Source organism: Triplophysa dalaica, chromosome 17 (genome assembly GCF_015846415.1).
Source record: "Triplophysa dalaica isolate WHDGS20190420 chromosome 17, ASM1584641v1, whole genome shotgun sequence".
In the NCBI taxonomy this organism is placed as follows: Eukaryota; Metazoa; Chordata; class Actinopteri; order Cypriniformes; family Nemacheilidae; genus Triplophysa; species Triplophysa dalaica.
Genome location: NC_079558.1, coordinates 19,649,633 through 19,677,020, shown reverse-complemented (window position 1 = coordinate 19,677,020; position 27,388 = coordinate 19,649,633). Strand labels below are relative to the sequence as shown.

General features: G+C 41.7%; 2 protein-coding genes across 3 annotated transcripts; one reads left to right on the top strand and one right to left on the bottom strand.

Annotated features, from left to right (window-relative positions):
• Positions 1-130: 130 nt before the first annotated feature.
• Positions 131-21,337, top strand: oplah (5-oxoprolinase, ATP-hydrolysing). The gene is made up of 27 exons (XM_056771479.1): positions 131-246; positions 1,154-1,325; positions 1,409-1,600; positions 1,711-1,825; positions 1,953-2,076; positions 2,879-3,074; positions 3,150-3,315; positions 3,509-3,647; positions 3,896-3,963; positions 7,156-7,442; positions 7,525-7,637; positions 10,556-10,726; positions 10,806-10,943; positions 11,306-11,444; positions 13,497-13,609; positions 14,201-14,352; positions 14,553-14,713; positions 15,027-15,128; positions 15,271-15,445; positions 15,517-15,701; positions 15,777-15,923; positions 16,066-16,200; positions 18,230-18,379; positions 18,511-18,668; positions 18,741-18,901; positions 18,982-19,079; positions 21,143-21,337. The coding sequence occupies exons 2-27, from the start codon at positions 1,155-1,157 to the stop codon at positions 21,242-21,244; spliced, it is 3,858 nt and encodes a 1,285-aa protein (XP_056627457.1). The 5' UTR covers positions 131-246; position 1,154; the 3' UTR covers positions 21,245-21,337.
• A 95-nt stretch (positions 21,338-21,432) lies between these two features.
• On the bottom strand, positions 21,433-26,347 carry foxh1 (forkhead box H1). Of its 2 annotated transcripts, none has more exons than XM_056771481.1 (4): positions 26,308-26,347; positions 24,369-24,817; positions 23,294-23,398; positions 21,433-23,201 (listed from the first exon to the last, which is right to left on the bottom strand). In XM_056771481.1, the coding sequence occupies exons 2-4, from the start codon at positions 24,702-24,704 to the stop codon at positions 22,257-22,259; spliced, it is 1,386 nt and encodes a 461-aa protein (XP_056627459.1). In that variant the 5' UTR covers positions 24,705-24,817; positions 26,308-26,347; the 3' UTR covers positions 21,433-22,256. The 2 variants fall into 2 exon arrangements, with proteins under 2 accessions (XP_056627459.1, XP_056627460.1); XM_056771482.1 differs by having other exon boundaries at positions 24,369-24,775; positions 26,308-26,344.
• Between the last annotated feature and the right edge of the window lie 1,041 nt (positions 26,348-27,388).

The following is a 27,388-nucleotide window of genomic DNA, read 5'->3' as shown; positions in this document are numbered from 1 at the left end:
AACCAGACATGAACTCTACCGTTCACTCTTTTCCTAAAATGAACTTGTACAATTTTAAGCCCCTCCCCCAGAAAGTCGTCAGTCTCTTGACGGTTGATGATTGGCTGGTTACTCGAAGGCGGAAACTCTCCCTTACTGACAGGAATAAAACCGCGAAGTGAGTTGACGTTTATCGTCTCAGTTCTTGGGTCACTGAGATAGAAAAGTGTTACTTCACACGTCACCTGCGCTTCACCTTGAGACACTGTGAGTTTATTACAGTCTGTTTATGATGTTGTGATGATTGTGTTAGTTGTGTTGTCGCTTGTTTAGTGTTTATAACTTGTCGCCTCAGGTTTGTTCAGGGTTATTTGTGTCATTACTGACAGTAATAGTGACTCAGTAAACACAGTGACTGTCATTCACACGTATAAAGCTCTTGATGATCAAGTATAAAGGAGATAAGCCCCAGTTTATAAAACATCGCACCACAGCAGACTTGAGTTCAGAGATCAACTCACCATGTAAACCTGAGGAAAAGATTTAAACATGTCTGTGATTTATGATTAACTCCGTTATATAACGTGTACAGGTTAACAGCCAGAGCATCGCTAAGTGTCAGAGTTTATTAAGAGCAAATCTGTTTTTAAAAAGGAAATTTGTTAATGCAAGTTTTCGTTTATTTAAGTCATTATCTTGTAAACCAAGATTCTGTGACACATCAGTAAGATGAAACACTTAGAGCTTCTTGCATTTTCATATTTGATTTAAATTAAGCTTCCTTTATTAGGTCGTAACCCAACACATTTATAAAAGCCTCAGTTCTGCTCCTTGATTCTGACTGGCTGAGCCGAGTTTTAAGCCATTATAAAATACCCTCATTTATAATGGCTGACCGCATTACTCGGCCTAAATATCATTTCATGAAACTTTGCTCTCCACATGGAATAACAGTTTTATAAAAGCAATAAGATGTGTGAAGCAGTGTGTTACAGAGAATTATATAACAGTGTAAGGGGGTTTTAGTTTTCACAACACTCTTAGCTGTTATAAAATGCTCTGTAACCCACTGCTTCACACGGCATCTTGCGTTATTCTGACAGAACTATGGCTGTCTATGAGAATGTGTGTTTTGAGAACATCCCTGACTCTGTGTGTTGAATGTGTGTCCAAGCATGGCTGAAACTAAAGGCAAGTTTGACTTTGCGATTGATCGTGGAGGAACATTTACCGACGTTTTTGCCCGTTCGCCTGACGGTAGAGAGAGGGTCCTGAAACTCCTGTCACATGACCCACAAAACTACAGAGACGCTCCTACTGAGGGCATCCGCAGAGTCCTGGAGGAGGTGAGAGAAAACACGGCCACACAGACAGAACACAGTAGTCAAAGAACTCCTCTTTAATACAGTCTGTCTGATTTATTCAACAGGAAAGTGGGCGGAGCTTTCCTCGGGATCAGCCTTTGGACTCCTCTCTGATTGGCTGGATTCGGATGGGCACCACAGTGGCGACTAATGCGTTGCTGGAGCGCCAGGGAGAAAGAACAGCTTTGGTGGTGACACGTGGATTTCGAGACTTGCTTCATATCGGCACGCAAGCCCGACCGGACCTGTTTGATCTGGTGATGAACACAATTTACATCACGCCACTCACATGTGGTTGTCATGTGTATGCAAAGTTCTCATGAAATATGAGTGATACATTAATAAAGAGCGTCTGTGTGTGTCGCAGGAGGTGCGTATGCCAGAGCTGCTGTATGAGGAGGTGATGGAGGTGGAGGAGAGAGTGATTCTCACACAGGATTCCTGTCAGCTACCCAGAAATCAACCCAAACGCATCGTCACAGGTTAAATTTGTCTGCATTTACTTTAGGATAAAGTCCTGACATCATCCTGATATGTTGACATTTACCAGGTAGCATGTGTGTGTATGAATTGAGTCATTTCAGTGATGCTCTGTTGTGTGTGTCTCAGGCAGTACAGGAGACCGCCTGGAGCTCTGGCGGGATCTGGATCTTCAGCAAGCAGAACGAGATTTGAAGTGTTTGTTTTCCAAAGGAATCCGCAGCCTAGCCGTGTTGTTACTACATTCTTACACGTGTGTATAGATCATCATACATAATACATACACTACAGCTCACCTGTTCAGCTAAGGTGTCAAGCATAAGATCTCATGTTGTTGTGATGGGACTCATTGGTATGTCAGACAACGGGTGATGTTGAGGGTCGCTTCTGTAAGTCATGTGTGTATCAGGTGATGGCCGTTAACATGTGTGGGGAGAAGAACTGGGACAGGATACAGGAAACTGAATTGAAGATAAATTAACTTCTTCTAACACTCTTTGTGTGTTATTGACTACACCATAACATTTGTGATCCTCTCCATTTCCAGTCACCTTGTCCCAGAATAATGCAAAATGTTATGAAAGAACGAGTAAGGGAGCTAAACCTTATCATTATTATATCAATATAAATATTCCTTAATGGCAATAAAAGTTAAAATGATGATTCTGACTCAATACACCACATGCCACATGTGAAACAACCAAATACATGTACTAAACAGCTTAGCTCTTGAGATTTAACCCAACTGTGAGGCTGATGATATTCACGACTTGTTTCAAGAATTTGGATTCTTCTTAATTATTTTCATAATATCAATCTTGAGAAAAGATGTAAGAACTGTGTTAAGAAATTTTTGGGGGGGTTTACGTAACATTCCTTTTTCAATTTAAGAAAAAGTATGTCATTCAAGAATTGCTCTTCTCAAGAATGTTTGGTGAATCCGGCACCTGATTCCCACAGAGAGTTCTAAAGCAGAATTAGGAATGAAAGCATAAGTGGAGGAACAGAGAGAATGATGACATGTCTTCTTCCTGATGGTGGTTTGTGGGTTTCAGGTGGTCAGATCACGAGAAGGCCGTTGGAGATTTGGCGAAGCGTCTTGGTTTCACGCAGGTGTCTCTGTCCAGTGAGGTGATGCCCATGGTTCGAGCAGTGCCTCGTGGATACACCGTATGTGTGGACGCCTACCTCACGCCGAAAATACACCGCTACCTTGCTGAATTCACCAACGGCTTCATAGGAGGCCTGAAGGTGTGTGTGAAGTTTAGTATGAATGTGTGTGGGATTGAAGATACAGTTCATAAGGCCTCAGTCTCTCCGTGGCAGGGTGTGGATGTGTTGTTCATGCAGTCTGATGGTGGTCTGACGCCGATGGAGCGGTTCTGTGGCTCCCGGGCGGTGCTCTCGGGTCCCGCTGGAGGAGTTGTAGGCTACGCTGTCACCTCGCACGGCTTTATGGAAAACAAACCCGTCATCGGCTTTGATATGGGAGGTGAGAGGAAATAAAACAATTCTAATGAATGCCTGTATAAAAAATCAACGAGACAAAGACTGAGCCACATACTGTAGATTTGTGTCCTGCCTCCACAGCAGCTCGTTCTACATTCTGACATATCTGTGCATCTGAGGCTTGAACTAACACAAAGTTACTGTATGAATGTGACTTAAGAAATGTCTTTGCACAGGCACGTCCACAGACGTGAGCCGCTACGCTGGTCAGTATGAACACGTGTTTGAGGCGACTATCGCTGGAATCACACTGCAGGCTCCACAGCTGGACATCAATACGGTTGCGGCTGGAGGAGGTTCTAGACTCTTCTTCAGGTGACTGTGTGTTTCTGTTGTTGAAATATATCATGAACACGAGATGTGCAGGGATTCTGTGTAACCCTCTCCTGACCTGCGCTTACTTGGAGATTTTACTGCATGAGACAACCACAACACGTGTTTAGTCATTTGGGTTAGACTCGGTGACATGTTAATGATCTACCACAACACGACTTTCAGAGTGTAAAGTTTATGTAGCGGAGTAAAACGTGTGTGATCTAGTAGATGATCCATCTGTGTTTCAGGTCAGGGATGTTTGTGGTAGGCCCAGAATCTGCTGGAGCTCATCCCGGACCGGCCTGCTACAGGAAGGGTAAGAGCTCATGGGACCGGTTACTGGCCATTTATTTATAAACAATATCTCGAAAAGGTGCTAAGAGTAGTCCCACACATATTAAGTGTTAGCAGTGTCTTAATCGAAAACAACTTGGACTGACATATCCTTAAATACATCAGTGCGATTGTTTTGTCTCAGGATGCCCACCCTCCCCAGTAATGTTTTAAAAATGACTAAAATATCCTCATTTAAGGCCTACTCCTGTCTAAAGCTGATCCCTGTCCAGGAAACAGCCCCAAAATGTTTCAAACGTTAGATGAGACTAAAATGTGTTTGTTTAAAGTGGTGACACTAGTACTATTTGGGTTTATGTGGAGCCTTGTGTCATGGCGAGAAACAGCTGAACAGCAGGGTCATTCCGTGTCAGCTCAACCAGAGGTCCCCGGCTCAAATATTTTTATTTTTACAAATACAAGACTAACATCAGTAGCGATGAAAGCCAAAATATGAAATTACTGAGTAATAGAGGAGTGTAAAAATTACCATTTTTCACCTGAAATTTGGAGCCATATTAGGAAAGCTGAAAATGACAAGAGAAAACAAACAGCATCATCATTTTTTTTTTTACACAGAGATCGGTATATCTGTTAGTGAAATCTGTTAACTTTAGCAATCCTTGATGCATTTTATGCCAATGGTGACAGTTAAAGTTTTGTGCTATCTTTACAAGTTTTCATGTCTCTAACTCTAAGAAATGTTAGGCATAGCTTAATATCCTTTTAGATTCTTGTGCTTCACTAACTTTGCTTTTAGGAACTACATTTATAAGGCCCTATGTGGTTCATCTAAAACAAGGCTTCGTGAGAACTTTCCCACTGCATTCGATAATTTATCACTTCAAACATATGCTTAAGCTTTAAAATAGCATTTATAAAAGTTGAATCCTAGATAATAATTTCTTCATGCTTTAAAATGACTTTAATGTAACGCGTTAAATTTAATGTTGGGCTGATTAGCTTGTTCAGGTGTTTTATCAGAGTTGGGGCTAAACTCTGTAGGAAGATGGATCTCGCAGTTGAGAACCACTGTACTAAATGACGCAAGGGTGTAGAGTTACATTCAATCACTTTGATTTAATAATAAAAACAATTTTGGTCAAAGACTCCACCCAGATTACACAAATTAAAAACAGATAAAACATATGTGTTCAAGGTTCAGATCTTCTGTACTTTTTCCAAAGGTGTGCAACAGCGTAATAACTCTTCTTTGGCAGGAAACCTTCTTTTTTGAATGACGAGATAACTCGTCAATGACGGGGAAAGAGTTAAAAATGTACACATTAAAAACCAAATGGGAGTCATTTTGCAAAAATCTGGTAGCAAATTTAAATTTTATAAATATAATTATTTATCAGATTATTTCTTTGAGTATGTTGTTAATTATGTCTCGAGCACAAATGCCTCTATACTTCCACCTACAAAATTGCAATAAATCAGCCCTCATGCTACATTTCATGTATGTATGAAATTTGTTAGGCTCACGTAACATTCCAACAGCTCTAACAGCAATATCCTGACCCCAACAGGAAGTCTGCCATTATATACTTTATCTGCAATTTTGTACAACTGCTTAAGATTTCATCATTTCATTTTTTATATCTTGTCAGTCTAGTCTACAGGCCACTGCCATGTTTCATTGCAATGCCTTTGAGTTTTTGTTCAGTACCGTGTCCACAGTTTGATGTTTTGCCATGAAACATGAAGAACTTTTTTTGCCAAATTAAGGCATCCACAATGTGCACAAAGTTGTAAGGGGGCCAATAAATTCTGCTTGCAGCATTAATTTGAATTGCTTCTGGGCTACATTGAGTTTAAATACTTAGTATCAAAGCAATTTTAATGCCTTTCAGGGTAGCGTGGTAGATCTCTTTAGGCAAGTGTAAAACCAAGATTTGCCTACTTAATTATTAGAACTTAATTGTAAAGCACATCCAGACACCCTACGAGGTGTAAAGATTAAGATTCACAGCTTTACTTTTAATTTAATAAGTGTAAATTTACATGATTTTCTATGGCGGTCAGTAGGTGGTACTTGGGACAACACATTTTATTAAAGGTGGTGCTTGATCTGAAAAGTTTAAAATCCACCGCTCTATAGAATCTTATGAATAGCATTGTAACAAGGTTCATTAATAGAAAGGAAGGAGTCGGGAACCGGAAGACAGTTAAAATATTGTAGATTTAATATAAATAATAACAGCCGGCGGCCCCTCACGGCCGACCGCCGGCGAACAAAACATAAATACAAATACAAGCGTAAAACATGTTCAGGCCCGGTCCTCTCTCTTCGACGGTCCGGTAGCTCGTTCTCTTATATGCTCCCAATCTCCTACGTGATTCCTCGAACCACGGTCTCGCCCCGCCTACTCCACTACACAGATATACCGACTTCTGTGTAAAAATGACATTATGATAATGGCATATTTATCTTTGTGAGAAAATTGTCATTTTTAAGTGAATTAGTCAGTTGCTATTCATTGGTGGCGTTTAATATTTTGGCTTTCATCATTACTGATGTTGGTTTTGCTTCTGTATGTATTATTCAAAAATTTGAGCCGGTGAAATTTCCTTGATTTTACACAGAATGACCCAGCAACGTTTTACAACATTCACAAACAAATGCATGTGTGGTGAGGAAGGCGTGGCGAGAGCCGTGAGGCGGGGTCGGTGTCGTGAGTGATCGTTGGAATCAGATGCCTGTCTTTTACTTCCGTAATATTGTTTGTTTATTTTGATTAAAGTGCCTTAAATGTTCGCCGGTTCCCGCCTTCTTCCTTCCTTTTATTGAACCTTGTTACAGTATGCTTTTTATCAGTAAATCTGATTGCAGTGATGTAACAAACACAGTCGATACACTTTTACTTTGCACATTGAACTTATCTGATGTGTCTAATTTGTTAGATTATTTGTCTGTTGTGTGTGAGTTTTGTGTCTGACACAGAAGTGCACTGACAAATGTGACACTGAGGAAGAGGGTGCTCTCAAAAACTTTTGCACTTTATTGCCCCTCTTTCACATTGGTACAGCCACTGATGTGGTAATAGAGATATTTTTGGAAGAGTTGTATGCCTTCAATGCTTGCAACTTCAATTCAGTGTAAACAGAGAACACAGAAGTGCTCTGTAAATATTGATGGGAAGGTGATGTGTGTGTTGTGCGTTTTGTGCAGGTGGTCCTCTGACTGTCACTGACGCTAATCTCGCTCTCGGCCGTCTGCTTCCTTCATTCTTCCCTCAAATCTTTGGACCTGGAGAAAATGAGCCTCTGTCACTCGATGACACAATGAAGCGTTTCCACGAGCTCACACCAGAGATTAACCACTTCCTCTCTGCAAACCAATCATCAAACAGTACTTCAGGAGGGGACCAATCAGAAATGAGCATAGAGGAAGTTGCCATGGGCTTCATCAGAGTGGCTAATGAGGCCATGTGTCGTCCAATCAGAGCACTCACACAGGTACAGCAACCAACAGTGCTGATGTTCTGAATGCTATTGTGTTCAAGTCAATGTCAGCAGCACTGTTCGTCTCTTTCAACAGGCTAAAGGTCATGACACATCTGAACATGTGCTGGCATGTTTTGGAGGAGCGGCTGGCCAGCATGCGTGTGCCATAGCAAGAGCGTTAGGCATGAAGACTGTCTTTATACACAAGTATGTGTTAGTGACGGCTGAGCGTTTCTTTTTTCCTACTTTGTCTCTTAGGTGACGTGTTGTGGCCGCTTCACAGATTGATCCTCTAAACACGCATCTATAAATAGCAAATTCAGAATTTTATTTTTATATATGTATGTATGTATGATTTCTGACGCCATGTTTGATCTATTAAACTAACCCTGGAGCTGAGTTTAACCCTTAAAGGGACAGTCCACCCAAAAATAACAATTCTGTCATGATTAACTCACCTTGGAGTTGTTCCAGATCTTTATAAATGTCTTTGTTCTGATAAACCGAGAGAAAGATATTTGGAAGAATGCATTTAACCAAACAGATCTTTGCCACTGTTGACTACCATAGTAGGAAAATGAACATGGTTGTCAAAAGTGTCTCGGAACTGTTTGCTTTCAGATCTTATTTTGTCTTCATTAGAACAAAGACCACTCCACCACTGGACATGTTACTATGGCAGTCAATGGTGGCCATGAACTGTTTGGTTACAAGCATTCTTCTAAATATCAGAACAAAGAAATGTATACAGTTTAGGAACAACTCGAGGGTGAGGAAATAAAGACGGAATTCTTATTTTTGGATGAACTGTGCCTTTAACCCTGAAACTGAGTTAAACTTTTAAACCTTGAGCTACTGTTAGTTTACCTCAGACCTAACCCTTGACCTATTCTGAGATCTCTGCTGTCCTCAAGAACTGGGGCATCATGCACTCATTCTTTTTAAGGGGGCACAGTGTGCACAACACACAGAAACATGTCCTTTATATACAATTACATACTGTAATAGAGCTCAAAGTAGGGAAGTAAGGAGGCGGGAACCGGCGAACGTGCAAACAAACTTTAATCAAAATAAACAAACAATAACATGGGTCGACTGCCGGCTCGAGAACATAAATACAAACTAAACCCATGTCCGGGCCCAGTCCTCTCTCGTCAGCAGTCCTCTGGCTCCTCGTATGCTCCCGATCTCCTCTGTGAGATATGCGGGACCGGTGTGCGCACGGCTGATTCCCACTATCACTCACGCCCCGCCTCGTCTCCTCACGGCTCTCGTCCCGCCTTCCTCGTTACACATACATTTAAAGCAATATTATAGAGATTATCTATTAAACTCGAATAAATCATTGCGAGAATTAAATCACAACGCTATCTGATTGATATATGAATCTTCTTTCTAGTAAAAAAAGGATGTACATTTTAAAGGTAAATGCATCTCTCTGGTGTATTCTCAGAACAAATATCTTGTGTACAATTTTGCGCTTTAGTAGAAAAAGAGTCTTTGTTTGCATACAAATGCACATAGAGCACAAAAGTAAAAGAAAAGTGGTTACCCATTGTTGAACTGCCTTTAATACATATTTATTATCCGTTACATAATTCCTTCATTATGAAAAAAAATATATGATGCAATATAATATAATAATTTAAGTACATTTATTTCTTAATATATGAAGTGTCAATTCCATTCCATTCCATTTTTTTTTTTTTTTTTTTGGGTTTGGGTTTGGGTTATCTATCTTTGGGTAAATCTAATGAAATGATTGAATATATTATTTATAGTAAATTTAGAGGAAAACATATTTTCTTTAAGAGTATTGTCAGTCTTTGCACCCTGAAATTGAACTGTAACATAAAAGTTATTCACTTTAAACGATACTACCTGTATCCCAACCAGCAAGAGGAGTGTTCCACTGCGCACTCTACACTAACAAGATCCATTTATACGCATGTGGAGGAGTCTGTTCTCACAGTAGTTTGTGACATACACGGATAGGTCTGGGCAGCCGTTCATGGGTCCAGTTCTCGCACTCGTGTTTAGTTGCAGGGTCTAAATGACAGTGGGTGACAAACGCTTTGCATAAACAACGGCCCATACTTGCATTGAATGAGTCTGAAAGTCTTGTTTTGGGGACGCAGGTGACTGACAGGGGCCCCAAACATATGTTTTAACTTATATAACATTATCAAACCATCATCATTCATTATATAATTTTATATAGTAATACAATTAATGATCGCTTTGTTTTAAAAATCCCCATTGACCAAAAAGTAAACATCCAGATTGACCGACCACCCCCTGTAACTGAATGAAATGGTTTGGTCCTGTTTTAGCGCTCTCAGTGACGGTGTTTACATGCAGTCAGTAGATGCGCCAGAACTACAGTGACCACAATGTTGCCTAGTAACGTTAAATCAAAATCTGGTTTTCCATAAAAGAGAGGAAAGACAAAGGAAAGGGTGTCAAACTGTAACCCAGTTTTTCACCAAGAAAGGTGGGTAGCCTATAGCAGTGGTTCTCAACTCTGGCCCGCGAGATCCACTTTCCTGCCGAGTTAAGCACCAACACTGATAAAACACCTGAAGAGGATAATCATTGACTTCAGGAACAGACGCGTTCAACTTAATGTTGGGCTGCGCAGATTGTTTGGCATTTCGCATTAAAGTACCGCGCAATCTGCAATTGAATCACAATAAAAATACATTGAGACTGTAAAAGACAGCCTTCAGCACATTTTTATGGTTGCTTTTAATCTTGCATCAAATAGTGAACTGCATACTAGACTTGCATGCATGTACAAATCACCAGCAGTAAATATTGTGCTAGTACTAGTATTAGACTACAAGAAGCTGGACAGTTGTAAGCCTTAATTAGAGTTATGTAAAGCTTTTGATGGGACAGTTGGGTCCTAGAGATGTGGTGACACCAGCTGCGCAGAGGGGGCCCATTTAGATTTTTTTGTCATGGGGCCCAAAATTCCTGGCAGCTCCCCTGCCTTAATGCACCTGGTCTTCCTGGAAGCCATTGAAGAACACAGCTGTGTAGCGTTTAGATTTTTCTAGACATCATGATGTCAAAGTAGAATGTTTTTGTTTCTTGAGGTTCTCTTTCTTTCTCACTGTCAGGTATAGTGGAGTGTTGTCAGCGTATGGTTTGGCTCTGGCTGATGTGGTGGAGGAGCTTCAGGAACCCTGTTCTTTACATTATATTTCAGCTTCATACAGTGAGCTGGACGGGAGGATAGCTCTGCTTTCTCAGTGCTGTGAGGAGAAACTGCTCGAGCGAGGCTTCGGCAGGTCATTGAAGCTACATCATGTACTCTTACATTTGACATTTAACCCTGACAGGTGATGCCATTGAATGATGTGTGTTCAGCTGTCAGATAAGTACGGAGGTGTTTCTGCACATGCGCTATGAAGGTACAGACTGTGCGCTGATGGTGACGGCCGCTGATCATCCCTGTGACTCTCTCTCCTGCAGCTCTGGAGATTTCCGCAAGGCCTTCACTAAACGGTACTTCTGCCTACACGCATTTCACACTCTTCTGTGGGTTCAGACCACGAGCGACTGTAGTTGTGTGTCGCTTGTCTTTGTTACGAGGTCATTAGAAGGCGTTCCTAGCTTTGGTTGCTCTAGTAACATTCATAAACAAACTCTGCTGTAACTGACGAGAGACGAATGACATGAGCTCCACAGCTGTACTCCTATTGGTAGTAGCTCTCAAATTTGGCACATCGCTAGACATGCTTCATCCTGTCACCAACGGTCACTGTCGCTCGTGTCTCCATTGAAATGAATGACATGGCCTCGCTTTGTCACTGGGGGTCTGAACGGGGCGTTCCTCTTGTCTCTTCACGCTCGGTTTTCTGAATCAGATATCAGAAGGAGTTTGGATTCACTATCGCTGATCGGCCAATCGTGGTGGATGACATCCGTGTGCGTTGTTCTGGGAAGTCCGGAATACAGTCAAAGGTGCAGCGCAAACAGGGGCAAAGACCTCCAACACCAAATCAGGTATGACAACACCAGCAGAGCCCCACAGAACACTTAGGCACTGGTGGATTATTGAGCCCCCAGCTCGATAGGTCCAGATAATACATCCAAAAGGTGATATGTTGATGTAGGCTGAGCTACCAGTATAACACACACACCTGCTCAGCCCACGGCGTGATACGTCTGCTCCCGGCTACTTTCTGACTGTCTTCACGATACGTTGTGCTTCTCTGTGCTATCCTCTGTGCCTGTTGTTTCACAGGGTTGTATCCAGGCATTGGTGCAGCGGAATTTTCGGTAGTTCCTGATGTCAGGGGTTCCTCTGGCGATCATTGCTTTTCGTCGGGAGGTGGTCACAACCCGAGGCTTCCCTCCTCAGGTGGGGGGCATCATGGAAACACAGAGGTGTTTGTAGTCGTTGGTCCTCAGCTCGTCCCAGGGAACTCATCATTCTCCTGGAGTTGTGTAGTTTTCCTGGCCCTGCAGCAATTCTTGGTGGTTCAGACGGGCTGTCATGTCCTCAACAGTGTATCACCTGAACCATCAGGGTGGAGCGAGGTCCCTCAAGGTCCTGCATCTCACCTGCGGGACCAAGCAATCAGGTCGCAGATGCTCTTTTAAGGGATCTTATACACCCAGGGGTATGGAGGCTTCAACCCGGTGTGGTGCAAAGGTTATGACAGCAGTTTGACGAAGCAGGTCTGGATCTTTTTGCGAAACGGAAGTACAGTCACTGTAACTTGTGGTTTGCGAGGGTGAAGACATCGATTCCGTTAGTACAAGATGCTGTGACCAGACTGTCTGCTTTCCCATTCTTCTGTCACTGTTGATAAAATAACCAGTTTCCTTAGATGGACGGCACTGTTTGGCACCCGTGTCCAGCTTTGGGTTTGGCCACTGGGTCCGACAGTCTCTTAGCCAACTGTAGACCTGTGGATCTTCACACCATAGTTAGTGCTAAAGTATTATACACATCCTGCTCTATTCAGCACGTTGGAATACACTCTCATCATGGTGCAGAGAGCATGGATTGGGTCCTGCATGTTGTGAGGTTCCAAGAGTTCTATGTTTTTTAGATTCAGGCACAGCTGCCTCCACTTTAAAGGTTTATGTTGCAGCCATTTCTGCGCATCACATACCAGTTAATGGTTCTTCCCTTTGTACTCAGTCTCTTGTGTGCAGTTTTTTAAAGGGTGTGAGACTGGTGAGACTAGCTCATAAACCTAATTTCCCTGCTGGATGGGATTTACCAGTTGTTCTTGGTTTTGTTTGTCGCCCACCAATCAAGCCTTTGCAGTCAGCTGACCTATGATGGTAAACTTTGATGATTGCTTTTTGTTGGTAATTGCTTCTGCTAAGCGTGTAGGCGAGTTGCATGCTTTATCTGTTAGCAACTTATGCATGCGTTGGTTAATGGATAATTCTGGTGTAGTGCTCCGGCTGAACCCATCCTTTCTACCTAAAGTTCTGCTCCTGCAATCCTTACAATTTTCAGTCTGCACCGCTAGGCTGTTCAGAGTACCACCTCTTGTGTCCTGTGCGAGTTCTTCGCTGGATTGTGGAGCTTATCACTTTGTTGTACAAGGCTGCCCAGAAGCCTCTGTCTACAGTGAGGTATCTCTTGTCATTCCACTTGGACTGGGTCTTGGGCTGGTTGCAGAGGAATCTCTATGGCAGATATCTATATCAGCGGCTACCGGGGCTTCTCTGTGTACTTTTCCAGATTCTACAAACTGAATGTTGCTGCCCCTTAAGCAGTCCGTTCTCACTTTTGTCAGTTCAAGAAAGGTGTTCTGAGGCTGTGGCCTGAAGCGTATACTGGTGTATTATACTGGTAGTTCAGCCTACGTCACCACGTGACCTTTTTGGTGTATTATATCGACCCATTGGGCTGGCGCTGCGATAATCCACAAGTGCTTAAAACACTTAAGCTTAAAAAACAAGACAATTTACTTAAAGTGCATTAATACAATTAATGATTTTTTTTGATGGTTACTGTAGGTTGGTATTTGCATGGGATTGCTGCCAGAGAATCGATTTGTTCTTAATGTCATTTTTATGTGTTGAACTCAGATGACGCAGTGTTATTTTGAGGAAGGTCATCTGAACACCAGTGTGTATCTGTGGGAGGATCTCACCTGTGATTACAGCATCAACGGACCGGCCATAATCATCGATCACAACAGGTTTGTCTGTCTCTCTCAATTCACCTGAACTGCTTTGACAACTGGAGACATCATTGGCTCGGGCCTGGATTGGCTGCGGATCCAGTCCATCCCATAATAATTTCTTAAAAAAAATTTAAGCAAAGTATGATGCGGCTGTCACATAGGACGTGTAATACGCTGGGCTGGCGGCAGGGTTCAGCGTACCCGTTCAATGACTTTAAACACACCCCACATGCTAACTTGAATTGACATATGTCTATTTATGACACAGCGTTTCTCCCGATGTCTCTGTCTCCTGTTTTGTACAGTTAAAAAAATTCAGACACACACAGTAGCTGTTCATCCATTTTGTTTTCCGCGCGTGGATGCCCCGTTCTATTGGCCACGAGGGTAATCGTCACAGAGCTATAGTCACAGAACCATTTTGAACTTTGACCGCGGCCTGAATGTAAGCTCGACAGCAGGTCGCTCTGCTTCACGTGCACTATGATCGAGGCAATAGGCAAGACTGTGATTTTCTTTTTGAAGAAGACAACATTCAAAAGTCTAGCAGCATTGAAGGTGAGTTTATAACGATTTTCCTCATTATTCTGTTCGTGTTTGTGTCAGTACGATTCTCGTGGAGCCTTCGTGTGTCGCTCGCCTGACGGACGCTGGTGATTTGTGCATTTCTGTCGGCATGGCAACACAGTGTGTGTTAGGGACTGAGCTCAACACGGTCCAGCTGTCCATCTTCTCTCATCGCTTCATGAGCATCGCAGGTGTGACACACGTTTTTCTTCAGTTATTTATGATATTTACTTGTTCTTTTGTCTTGCTCATGTGTTGTGTTGATCATTTATTTGAAGAAAGGCTGATGGCAGGGTCAGACCTCACTTTTGACCAGGACTGTAGATCGTCTCCTGTGTGATACATAATTTGATCTGACGACAATAAAGAATGTTTTCTGTCTCACACACAGAGCAGATGGGTCGAGTTCTGCAGAGAACCTCCATGTCCACTAATATAAAAGAGCGTTTGGATTTCTCCTGCGCTGTGTTCGGTCCTGATGGAGGTTTGGTGTCTAATGCCCCTCACATCCCGGTTCATCTGGGGGCTATGCAGGAGACAGTACAATATCAGGTAGACGAACACATCACATACAAACCAAGATCTGAACCCACACACCTGCTTTCAGTTCATCAGAATTTTCCTGATTGACTTAGAATGACCTTTGAATCTGCTCATCAGATGTTGATGAAAGTGATGATGATGTGAGAACTTTTAGAAATCTCATTTCTCAACAAAACTTGTGAGAATATATCACTCGTAATATCATTTACTTTTCCCAAAAAGACCAAAAGAGATCGAAAGTGTTTTGAACATTTTGAATTGTATATTTTTACGTTTCATGGCCACATAAGCAGCAGGTTTGATTGTGTTTGTGTTGTTTCAGATCCGGGCAGCAGGTGGCAGTATGGTAGAGGGTGATGTGATTCTCAGTAATCATCCGTGTGCAGGCGGCAGTCACCTCCCAGACCTCACCGTCATCACTCCTGTACGCCTCAAATAAACCATCATCATTCACAGTGTGACTCGATAACCTTTAACCCAAAAAACACAAGCAAACTTTTCATCAACAGTAAGAATATCGCTGTCTGCTCTTTATCTCTTGTTGACTGGTTTGTGTTCTTGAGCAGGTGTTTCGTGGGGGTGTGAGCGCGCCCGTGTTCTTTGTGGCCAGTAGGGGTCATCACGCTGATATTGGGGGCATTACTCCTGGCTCAATGCCTCCTCACTCCACCACGCTACAGCAGGAGGGCGCCGTCTTCACCTCATTCAAACTGGTGATGGGTGGAGTGTTTCAGGAGGAAGGTGAGAGGTTCACATGAAGTCTCTTCAGGTGTTTGTATCTGTTCTCGTTCTTCATTTCTCCCTCATTTCAGCTGTGACTGAGGCGCTCATGGCACCAGCGCAGTACCCAGGATGCTCTGGGACACGCAATCTCCGTGACAACCTGTCGGACCTGCGGGCTCAGGTAGCAGCCAATCAGAGGGGATGTCAACTGGTGGGGGAGTTGATTGACAGCTACGGTCTGGAGGTGGTCCAGGCGTACATGGGCTACATTCAGGTGTGTACCTTTTGCCTGCTGTTTACTGGCAGTTTAAGGTTGCTGTTTATAAATGTGTCTGCTGTATGGATGTAGAGTAACGCAGAGCTCGCGGTTCGAGACATGCTGAGAGATTTCGCCCGCCGCCGCCGGCAGGAAACGGGCTCTCTTGAAGTGGAAGCAGAAGATCAGATGGATGATGGGACGCCGATCAAACTGGAGGTCCAGATCAATGAAGAACTGGTAACCCATCAATTTCACATTTATCAGTCCGTCCAGTTTATTCTTCACTGTAAAACGATATCAGTACAACATTCACTTGTGTTTGCGTGTGTGTGCATGCTTGCGTTCATGTGTGTGTGTTTGTGTGAATTTGTGTGTGTAGGGCAGCGCAGTGTTTGATTTCACAGGCACAGGGGTCGAGGTCTGGGGTAACTGTAATGCTCCTCGTGCCATCACCCTCTCAGCTCTCATCTACTGTGTGAGATGTATGGTGGGTCAGGACATTCCACTCAACCAGGTGACACACACACGCACACAACAATCAAGTCGAGAGAAATTTTGATCAGATCAAATTTTTTTGGGTTGTGCTAAAACCACCTGATCCATTTGCTCAACACACAGACACGTCTGGTCTATGGGGTCTTTCTATAGTCTTGCACCCTAATCTGAAGGGTTAGTTTTTTTAAAACAACGTCTGAGTTACAACTGCTGTCACACGATGTCTGTTATTTTTATGTAGTGATTTGGACAGGACTAGGGGTTAATACAGAGGTGAGAGTGTCTTTAGTACGCTTGAGTGTTGTAGAAGGTCACCTGCTCTGGATCATGCATTGCTCATAGTCATATGACCCAACAATAGCAGCCTGCTTATAATAAACCCACAGAAATGAAGAAAACAGTATTTCATAGAATCATTTCTTATTTTCATTCATTAACATTACCATTATGTAGTTGAGTGGACAGATAAATGAGAAAAAAAAAAAAAATATATATATATATAATAATAAATAATACACTAACCCTTTCTCTCAACAGGTAGTGGTCTAGCTTTTGTTGAAACCAGTAACTTTGTATTGGCACCTAATGTAGTATGGCTCATGTATGAACTTTCGCTTATTGCTCCTAAACTCTTTGTAAGTCGCTTTGGATAAAAGCGTCTGCTAAATGTCTAAATGTAAATGTGAAATAAAGCTGAATTCCTTCACTGACACTGATATTACAGTTTACCAGATTTGGCCCGTCTAGATTTTATTTTTGTGGAATTGCAAAAGCATCCATGTCTTTTTGATAGGAATGATTAAATGGATGAGATCCAAGAAGTATTCACAGTATGTGAGTTAGTAAGAGCTAACGGCAGTTCACGTTGGCCAAAACACGTAAAGAAAAATGTTTTGAAAAGATTTTGTCAGCAATCACATTCAGATGGGATCAGATTTCTCAGAAGACCACTAAATTCAGCGATTTACAGAGATTGTGAGAGAAAAAAAATGATTTGGGGGATTTGAACAGGATTAACATCACAGAGCCCGTCAAACTTCTCAAACCCCCTCCAGTAAAACTAGTCCCGTCCGAATAGGCCTAAAGTCCTTTTAATTGACTTTACATCACTACATATAGTCCCCGCCTATTACTCACTCTTCTAACCCAAACACTGTAGCTTGTAAGCCTCATTCATGGTGGACCAATCACAGCAGACTAGACCATCTGACCAATCACATCAAGAGTAGACTAGTGGAAAAAAGGGGATTAGACAGATGAATCGCCGAACGAATCATTTGAGAGTCAGTCAAGAAGTAAAGTAAGAATAACTGACTATTATAGCGAAATAATGGTGTTTTTACACCTTCTATGCACATAAAATTGATGTTGTACATTATATAAACCAAAGTAGGACATTAAAAATCCCTATTTATGTAACCTTTATGGTTTATAAACGTTATAATTACAAAACACCGAGCATGTTTGTATCTCCTCTGTGCTCCGCCTCTCTGAAACACACAGATTTTGAACAAAGCTCATGGCTCTGAAAAAAGAGGTGTGCTCTGATTGGTCAGTTCACCAGTGTGTAGTGATTGGTGGAATACTGCAAGCTTGTGAGGGAAATGTAACGCCTCTGACCATATTTGTAACATCAGGTTCCTCTTCAGTTGTACTGACAGGTACACTACCTTACTTGTGTATACATTTGGGCATTCTTAGTCAAATCAGACCACCAACTGACGTAGATTTGAGGGGGTGTGATTACACGAGGTGTTTCAGGCAGGTCTGGGTGAACATTCACTTTTAGATAGAATTCACACACTTTCATTTCTGTAATGTTACGTGTCCAATACATGCATGAGCAACTAAAAACACACATAAATACACGTGTTCATGCCATATGACCCCTTTAAAACAGTAATTTATGGATTCTTTTTGAGGATATATAGCATACACAGTATTAACTTGTAAGAATCTTATAGATGTACAAGCGTGTATGTGTGTCCGTGTGTTTGTGTCCGTGTGTTTGTGTGCGTGTGCGTTTGCGCGTGCGTGTTTTATTTCAGGGCTGTCTGACTCCTGTGAAAGTCATCATTCCCCCTGGTTCCATTCTTCAGCCGTCTCTGAACGCTGCAGTGGTGGGCGGAAACGTTCTGACATCACAGCGGGTGGTGGATGTCATCTTTAAAGCTTTTCAAGTGTGTGCCGCCTCACAGGTGTGTACAGCCCATCTCGTGTTAACTCTCCAGAGTACAGAACCGTTCAATCGGACAATGACTGCCGAAATAATGCTGAATGGACACTGTGGAAAAGAATCTGAGGAGCGGCCGCTTTCTCTTCCGCTCAGGGCTGCATGAACAACGTGTCGTTTGGTTGTGAGAAGAGCGGGTACTATGAGACGGTCGCTGGTGGTGCGGGGGCAGGGCCGGGCTGGAATGGGAGGAGCGGCGTTCACAGTCACATGACAAACACGCGAATCACCGACCCCGAGATCTTGGAGAAGAGGTTGGTGTGTTCTTCACGTGTCAGAGGTGAGATGATTGTGTTTGTGGTGATGATGGATTGTTGGTGCATCAGGTATCCGGTGGTTCTGGAGCAGTTCTCCCTGCGGTCTGGTTCTGGAGGTTCGGGGCTGTACCGCGGAGGCGATGGAGTGATCCGGAAGCTTTTGTTTCGTCGTCCGGTGGTTCTGTCGGTACTGAGCGAGAGACGCTCCACGCAGCCCTATGGACTTCATGGTAACTTCATCTACAGTGAGCCCAACGTATTCTATCATTCATGTGTGGATACAAACGGTACGATGTGTTTCCTCGTTCAGGAGGAGCAAACGGAGCGCCGGGACTCAATCTGTTACATAAAACAGACAACAGAGTGTTAAATTTAGGAGGGAAGAACAGCGTCAGCCTGGAGCCTGGGGTAAGACACTGTGTGTGTGTGTGTGTGTGTGTGTGCGCGTGCGCGTGCGCGTGCGAGCATGTGTGTTTTCGTGCTTTGCTGTGAGTGTGTGTATGTGCGCGTTGAAGATTTAAAGGATTATGAATCGATTCGTAAATGTCTAAAATCTATTTTTTTTTAAATGTTCTGAATGTTAAGAGGCCATGATTAACAACTTCAACGACAATTTTCTCAATATTTCGTTTTGCTCCATCAATAGGCATCAACTGAGCTCAAAGTTAACTGATTGAGTCAATGCTTAAAGTACCATATTTAACATGAATTCAACTATAAATCAATCATCTTTGTTGTCTGAATGTGAATTTCCCAGCTGTATATACAGTGGACAGGCCGTCAAACTCATTACTAGTAAATTCTGTGAAGGCAGCATAAACTCCTCTTTGTGAAGACAAGAGACAACACACAAACCCACATACGACCAGAACGATCGCTATATGACATCACAGTACCACAAGACTTAAAATGATGATGTCAATGAGTCTGCGCAGTCAAACACACGTATCCTGAGTGACACAAAAATGTGTGTGAATCCTGTTAATAAATTCTCTATCATCTTAATTTCACCTACATAGTTATCATATCAATTAAATAACAGACAAATCTATTTATAAAAGAGCAACTTCATCTTTTCTTCATGAACAGAATTGGACTTCCAATGGGGAATGACTGATATACAGAGTCCTTTTTTTATTATTTTTTTTAGTCCAATAAACATCAATAAATTAAACACAATGCAGATCATACATGCACATAGATGAAGGGGTGAACCTGTACAACATCCTCAATGTCGCCGACACACATACAAACACAACAAACAACTGAATGAGCTAATTTTGTCAAATAAAGAACAGCCATTCACACATACACTATTAATCATAGAATTGAACGACAATACATTTTTATTTTCAGTCACAGTGCAAAACACATAAACACATTTTAAAGTGATAGTTCACCTTTAGAAGGAACATTTTGTTGTTTATTTACTCACCCTCAGTCCATCCGAGATGTAGGTGACATTTTTTCTGGAGTAGAAAAATTCTTCTCAAGCGCTGCGGATTTACCCAAAAATCTCCTTTATTGTTCTATTCAAGAAAAAAAATATGCCCTACATCTCAGAAGGCCTGAGGGTGAGTAAGTAAACAACAAAATGGTCATTCTAGGGTGAACTATCACTTTGAAGTCCCACCGCAAGATTTCTTGATGATTTCATACAAAACACTGCTACTAGTACCCTGTGGTTTTCACTTCATGCTGTAGCACAACCGTTGCAAAGAGTGTTACTGTTTGTCTTTCTTCTTTAACTCATTTAAAGTCAGATTTGTCTGTAAGCATATTTTGGCAATTTTGCTTGGTTTCACCCAACACGGTTTTTTTTACTATTTTAACTTGTAAGACTTTTAAGAGGTTAAGTTAGTTACAACATTAGATTTAAGTCTATATTCAGGAGTGCAGACAAGAGCCTTGTAGAGGCCATTGATGTTTCCTGAAATTGTCGTTTTCATTTCTTCAAATGTCACAAACAAAAGTAGAATTTATTTTGATGTTTTTTCTGTTTTCATTTGTGCATAAAATGTTAATTTTACATTCAACTTTTAGAAGTATTAAAGGAAAATCGACTTGAATGGAACCGTTATTTTCACAGCGAGGGGAGCCTCTCAATAGTTCCAAGAAGTTACTAACTAAACGCATGGAGCTGCAGAAAAACAGAGCAACTGAGCTCGACTTTTAAAACATTTAAAGACGTTTGAAGTTGTTTAATGAATCAAAATATAAGAAATAAAGAAATAAAAGAAAAGAACAACTTGTGATAAATGGAGCCTTAAGATAGTTCCAGGAGCTCGTGACATGCAACATTTTTGAAGTTCTGTTGTCACGACTCTCTCAATGGCTCTGGTTTACTGTTAACCTCAAAAGCTACCCTCATTTTAACCTTTACTAATCTACAGGTCCTGAAAATAGTCCTGCTATATATTCTCTATCTAGTTTCAAGGATTGTGATAAGAATCAACTTCTGACATTTACAGGACATGTTCAGTTTATTTACACCTGGAGGTGGAGGATACGGACGTGTGGCGGACGCAGAAGATCAGATTCCCTTCAAACGCCGCTGTGTGAACGAATCCTGAGACACTGAGATTCATAATCTCTCGTAAAAAAAAAAAAGTGTCTGTTAAAAACGGTTTAAAAAAAATAAAGATCAAATTAACCATAAATTGCATGTTTTTTTTTTTACATAAAGATACCTTCTCCCTGGACCTCTTTAATGAAAGACGCAAAGCAACACTTGGGTAAATCTATGTGTTCATTCTCATGCTGAATACAGAAATGCTCTTCATCTCACTGAATAACTTTTACAGAGATGTATCTGCTCATATTTTCAGAAAAAAAGCCCAGCAGAGTAACTTCAGAAAAATACTATCCAGATTTATACTATGTTAACAGAAATTCTTAAGAGTAGTGAAGATAAAAATAAGTGAGATCAGAGAAGGATCTGTATTAGGGCCGGGGGAGGAGAACAACAGCAGGAGGTTCAGCTTGACGTTCACCAGACGCAGAAACACCAGCACAATTCACCGATCAAACAAACCCATCACCACCTGATGTTTTATATCAACCTCTGGACTTGACACTTGTAACAAGACCTGCATCATTTCAGTAAAACACAAGTGATATTTCAGAGAAATGTGAAGAGCAGTTTAATATCAGTGAGAGTTTGTGTGAAATCTCTCCAGTGATGCAGAACAGAGGAGCCTTAAGATAAGGCGTAAAGACACGGAGTCCACTGATAAAAACACTGAATCATGACATGTGAACGCAAGCCAGAAAAAACAACACTGGACTGATAACATGACTGATCTGACTTCAGCCGAGTTGAGTGGGGTAAAAAAAAACTCACATTGATGATGAGAAATGAAAAACAAATATTAAAAAAGAAAACCATTACCTCCATTAACACTGACAGATGTTGAGAATTTCATATGAAAACAAACTGCAACACAATCCATAAAAACAAGCACACAAGAGTTCCAACATGAAAATAAACAAACAGTTGTGAGGCTGATGTAGAAACAACACAACAATGTTTTCAGTACATTTGTAAAGAGAGGCGGGAGTCGCTGAATCCACTCATTTCATTCATCACAGCGAGTATTTACAAAGCGAAGGTCCGTTCTGAAGGGCATACTGGGTGGGAGGGGCATGAGCAGTCTGACTGGTGGGACTTAGGGCATCGAACACGCTCTTATTGGGCGGAACAGATTGCAGCATGCTGTCCAAGTCCATGAGGAGGGGCGGCGCTTGTATGGAAACCGGGCCGCTCGGTAGGATGGGCCAGTACGCATGACCCATCGCCGTGATCAGGTGATTGGCACCTCCGTAACTGTAAAACGGAAGGCCGCCCAGAGGCACGAACGGGTTGCCATTGAAGCGCATGCTCGGCGGGGCCACCGTGTTAGGGGGCGTGTATTTGGCGTAAGACGTGGGAAGCTCCCAAGGAGGGGTGGAGCCTCGTTTGGCGTTTTTGTTGGACGGGGGTAAAGAGTCTGTGTATCCGTTCGACGTGGATTCTCGGTCACTGGATCTCTTCCAGACCCGCACAGCCCCTCTCCAATCCTCATCTGACAGATCGGAGGTGGGACTGGCTGAGCTGGCTGATGAACTGCAGTTGTAGAAGGTGTTGGACGGGCGTGGAGGGGAGGCCGAACGGGTGTGCGGGGGGGGCTCAGCCCTCCAACTGTCCCTCTCTCTCTGTCCGTTCCCAGCAGAAGCGGCCGGCTGGAGGCTATGCAGGAGAGAATCGATGGCAAACTTTGACTCCAGTTTGGGACGGCAGGGGTCCTCCGATGGAGAAGGGCTGTGGCGGGAGGAAGCGGAGACCAGATGAAGGTTAGCAGACGCCTGCATGGCCTTGTTTCCCTGAGAGTAACCTTGAAAGATATACGGAGCCAGATCCTGAGCAAAGATGGTTTCGTCCTGACGGGAAACGGCTGTATTTTGTCTTTTCAGCAGCTCCAAGGGAACTCTGCTCACTTCTACAGACCAGAAGTTGCCTTTACCCTGCGGTTTACCGGGATCCTTTAGCACCTAGAGAGAGAGAGAGAGGACACAAAGACGTTCAATTATGGATAAACAGTTGTGACTCACAAAAGTCCAGAAGCAAAGAAACACACACACACCTTAACAAAGCAGTCGTATGAGGAGAGATTGTGTCGCACAGAGTCTCTCCAGCCTTTATAATTTCCCTTGAAGAAAGGAAACAGTGCACTGATCTCCTTCAGAATCTGTTGAGAGAGAAAGAGAGAGAGGGAATATTCATTATTCACCAGAAGATTCACACACTCTCGAGGACTACACTTACAATACATTATTCGACTCTTTCATCGTTTTCTAATTTCTTGGCTTCATGTTGTTGTCACTTGCTGATATTTCAATTATAAACATTCAGTTCTTTTTGAAAGGAACGGTATAATTCTGTCATTATTTACTCACCCTCTTGTCATTTTAAACCTGTGTGATTTTCTTTCTTCTGCAGAAAACAAAAGCAGATCTTTAAAATAAATGCTGGTAGCCAAAATCAGTTGGTCTTCTGTTGTATGGACACAAAACTAATGCAAGTCAACGAGGACATTTTTCAAAATATGTAGCCTGCTTTGTGTTCTGCAGAAGAAGGGAAATCCTACAGGTCTAAACTGACAAGGTGGTGAGTAGACGATGAGAAAATGTTGAGTTTGAAAAAGAAAGTTCTGACTCTCACAAACATTCAGAATCAAACATTGTGACGTGTTTAGTATCATAAAGGGCTCATTAAACCAATAAGAAAAATGAATTAAAAGTCGATATGAAATGTTGTGTATGAAGTGATGGTGTTGGTGTGTCTTTAAGGAGAGTGTGATGCGCTTGTAATTGCGCTCAGCGTGACACTCGATCACAAACCCATTCACAGGCCACAATCTCCCTTTCCTCCACTTTCCTTATGTAGATTCATGTTAATGCTAAAGATCTGCAAGCGACGGGTACAGAGAAACGTATTTTAAAACACTTGTGTCGGATTATCCAAAGCATTTAAATGATAAATACAGATTACAATCTTTATAGTCAAGGTGATGCAGAGAGGTACGCACGCAGACTTACGGACTGATGAAAACACATTTAGCGCATTTATGTTTGACACTCGAGGGTTCTTTTCTGTGTGGGCAGTAGTAAAGGCACGAGCAGTGTTGATTCTCTGGAGTCAATAAGAATGTGTCATACCTCTGCTAGTGTGAGTTTCTTCTCGGGAGAGTTCTGGATGACCATGGCGATCATCGCCAGGTATGAATACGGAGGTTTGGGGTAACGCTGATAGTTCTTCTTCTTTCCTCCGTTCACGTGTCCATCCTGAAGTTCCCACGAAGTGTGTTTACACGAGTCCTGCGCCATCACTTTATCCACAGATGATGATGAGGAGGTGATGGTGGGCTCGGTGGAGTAACGCCAGCCGGGTGTGGATGACGGATCTCGACAGTCAAGGTGAGACTCGAGATGCGCTCGTGCTACAGTGAACACTGCTGGTGCCAACATGCCCGGACCCCCCCAATGCTTTGTCATGCTGATGTAGATGGGTGGGCGAGTGGGTGTGGGGGGGCAGGTATGGTCAGACTGCTGGCTCCAGGTCAACTCTGTTTGAGCAGCAAACAATTCACAGTTTCATGTCAATCCCGCTGCGTAATGGGAGAGAGAATGAGCGCGATCAGCGTGGGGGATGTGTGTGTGTGTGTGTGTGGGGGGGGGGGGGGGTATCGCTGCTGTAAATAACACTCCTAATGATAAACATCAGCACAGAACTTTCTACTGCACAACACTCAATGAGCTCCATTCCTCTATAAAACGCGCGCGAGCACGAATGAATGTGCACGTTTATAAAGTCTGCAATTGTTTTAAATAACCGTCTTTAATAATAACAAATAATAGCCTACCATTAAAAACATTTTTGAGAGAAAAATCTCACTAGAGAGAGAAGAAATTCAAACACTAACTCTTATTTATTGTGGCAAATATTTATACAGATTACGTTTAAATATTTACAGACTTAATTGTCGAGGTTGATTGTTTATTTTGCATTTCTAAAATATGATAAATTGTATTTTAATAATAATATGCAAGTCTACAGGCGCAGCTGATGACAGGAATAATTTCGACCTGATTTAACCATTATGCTGTAACTCTAATACAAGAATTAATTATGTATCATTTGAAACAAAATGTCAGTTAAATTATGTTTAAATTTAACTAGAAAATAATTTTCAGCTGATTTAATTTGAAATGACCAAACGCACAGAACTTTTTTAATATCTAAATCCCCCAAAACGCTTAAGTAGGCTACAACAATAAAGGTCCCACTTTCTTTTATTCTGCGAATATAATCATATGAACCCAATCCACAATAAGGTTTATAGAAAAACGAGTTAAAATCAATTGTAAAGTAATGAGTATTAAACGAGTGACACACATTTAAACAGCTCAACTCGATTCATCTGACAGAATCTGGCTTTTATTTCGCAGAAGGGTCATTTTATAATTTAATCGCTTGTTGTCTTTAGAGAACACTTGTTTCTCGCCCCATTGGTATTAATGTTTCATTTGCAACACTTTCTCCTTGTGTATAAACAGGCAAACATACCATTAAAGGTCACTTACATTTTAAATAGGCCTGTATACTTTCAAAAGTTGAAACGTCAATGAACAAATAAACACTCATGAAATGACTTTTCACGGCACGTTCTTTTGTCATATAAAGTCTATATTGTGAGACCTTTTCGTTTATTATACTTTTGTTATAAACGTAATTTATTGTTTGACTTAAATTAAGTTGATCAAATGTGTCGATATCAGTTGTAAGCGATTGCAGTGATTAACAGTGGAAAGCATGTGGATGTTTTCAGGTTTGAGGGATTTTCTCACTCAGCAAGACCGAGAAAACAAGTTGGATTAGGAAGAATCTCTTCCGTCCCGGGGGTCAACAACACAATAGAGGGATGAGAAGAGAATGAATCGGACACAGATCTGATAATCGCCATGAGAACAGATCGAGACCTACAGGAGCGAGCTGAGAACTCAACTGAACATCAGAGTTTATGACGGAGGTGATTTGATTTGTAAGTGTGTTCGATGCTGTCACTGTTAAACATGAACATTAAACGCACGTGCCTACCTGATCCACCCGCGCGCTCATGCGCGTCTCTCTCTCTCTGCGCCTGAAGATCGCTCATTTGCGTGCTGATGACGTGGCGCGCTAATCAAACTAACGCTCAACGCTGATTGGACAGCTTCTACTGCTTTGTTTAACAGTAATTTTGCTTTATTCGTTCGTTCGTCGTTCATTCATGTCCTACAGATAACAGTGTGTCTTCAAACTAGAAAATGTAATTCTCTAAACATCAGCCGTATAAAATAATTAGAAATTAGTACACAAAATCTAAACTCCTTCTCTCTCAGTTTTCAATTGGCATTACAAAAATTGTAAATCATTGATTACATAATTGGGCTGCGTACAAGTAGTGCTAATGTTTATATAAAGAACGAAAGAAAAAGAGAGAGATGTATAAAACGGACACACAATACCATGTAAACAAAGGTTTACAAAAAAGCTAAATATTAATTTATAGTAATTGTAAATAGTAATGTGATTAGAATATAATAATATGAGTTATGTATATGTTGGAAATAGGGCTGTCAGTCACAATATCAGAATTTCACGAAAAGAATTCACAATAGTTAGTCCTATATCTAGACTATTGAAAATGTAAATAGTAAAAGACAATACTATTGTATGATATCATATTTACATTTAGCCAACATTTAGGATTTTAGCAGATAGTTTTTATCCAGAGAAACAATATGAGAACAATAAACTGATTCGATAACAAATTAGGGTTTATATAACTAAGAGGGGTTTTACATTTACCAGTAGTCTAAAGTGATTTTGTGTGTGTGTGTTTTCTCTCTTTTTTTGTGTTTTGCCAATAGAATTACACTTAAAATACGAGCATAATATTTGGCAGGGGAGAGTTTGACATCATTGTGACTCTCGAGGCAAAAGCTTAAACAAGTTTATTAAATTATCACAATAATTATATATTTTATAAATCAGAGTTATTGTCAATACTGTGACAGCCCTGGTTGGAAATGTCAGATCAGGACAGATTCACTGTGACAGACAGACAGACAGACACATATTGTGTTTCTCACACACAACAGTCTTTATGTGTGGGTTATGTGGTTTATGTGTTGTT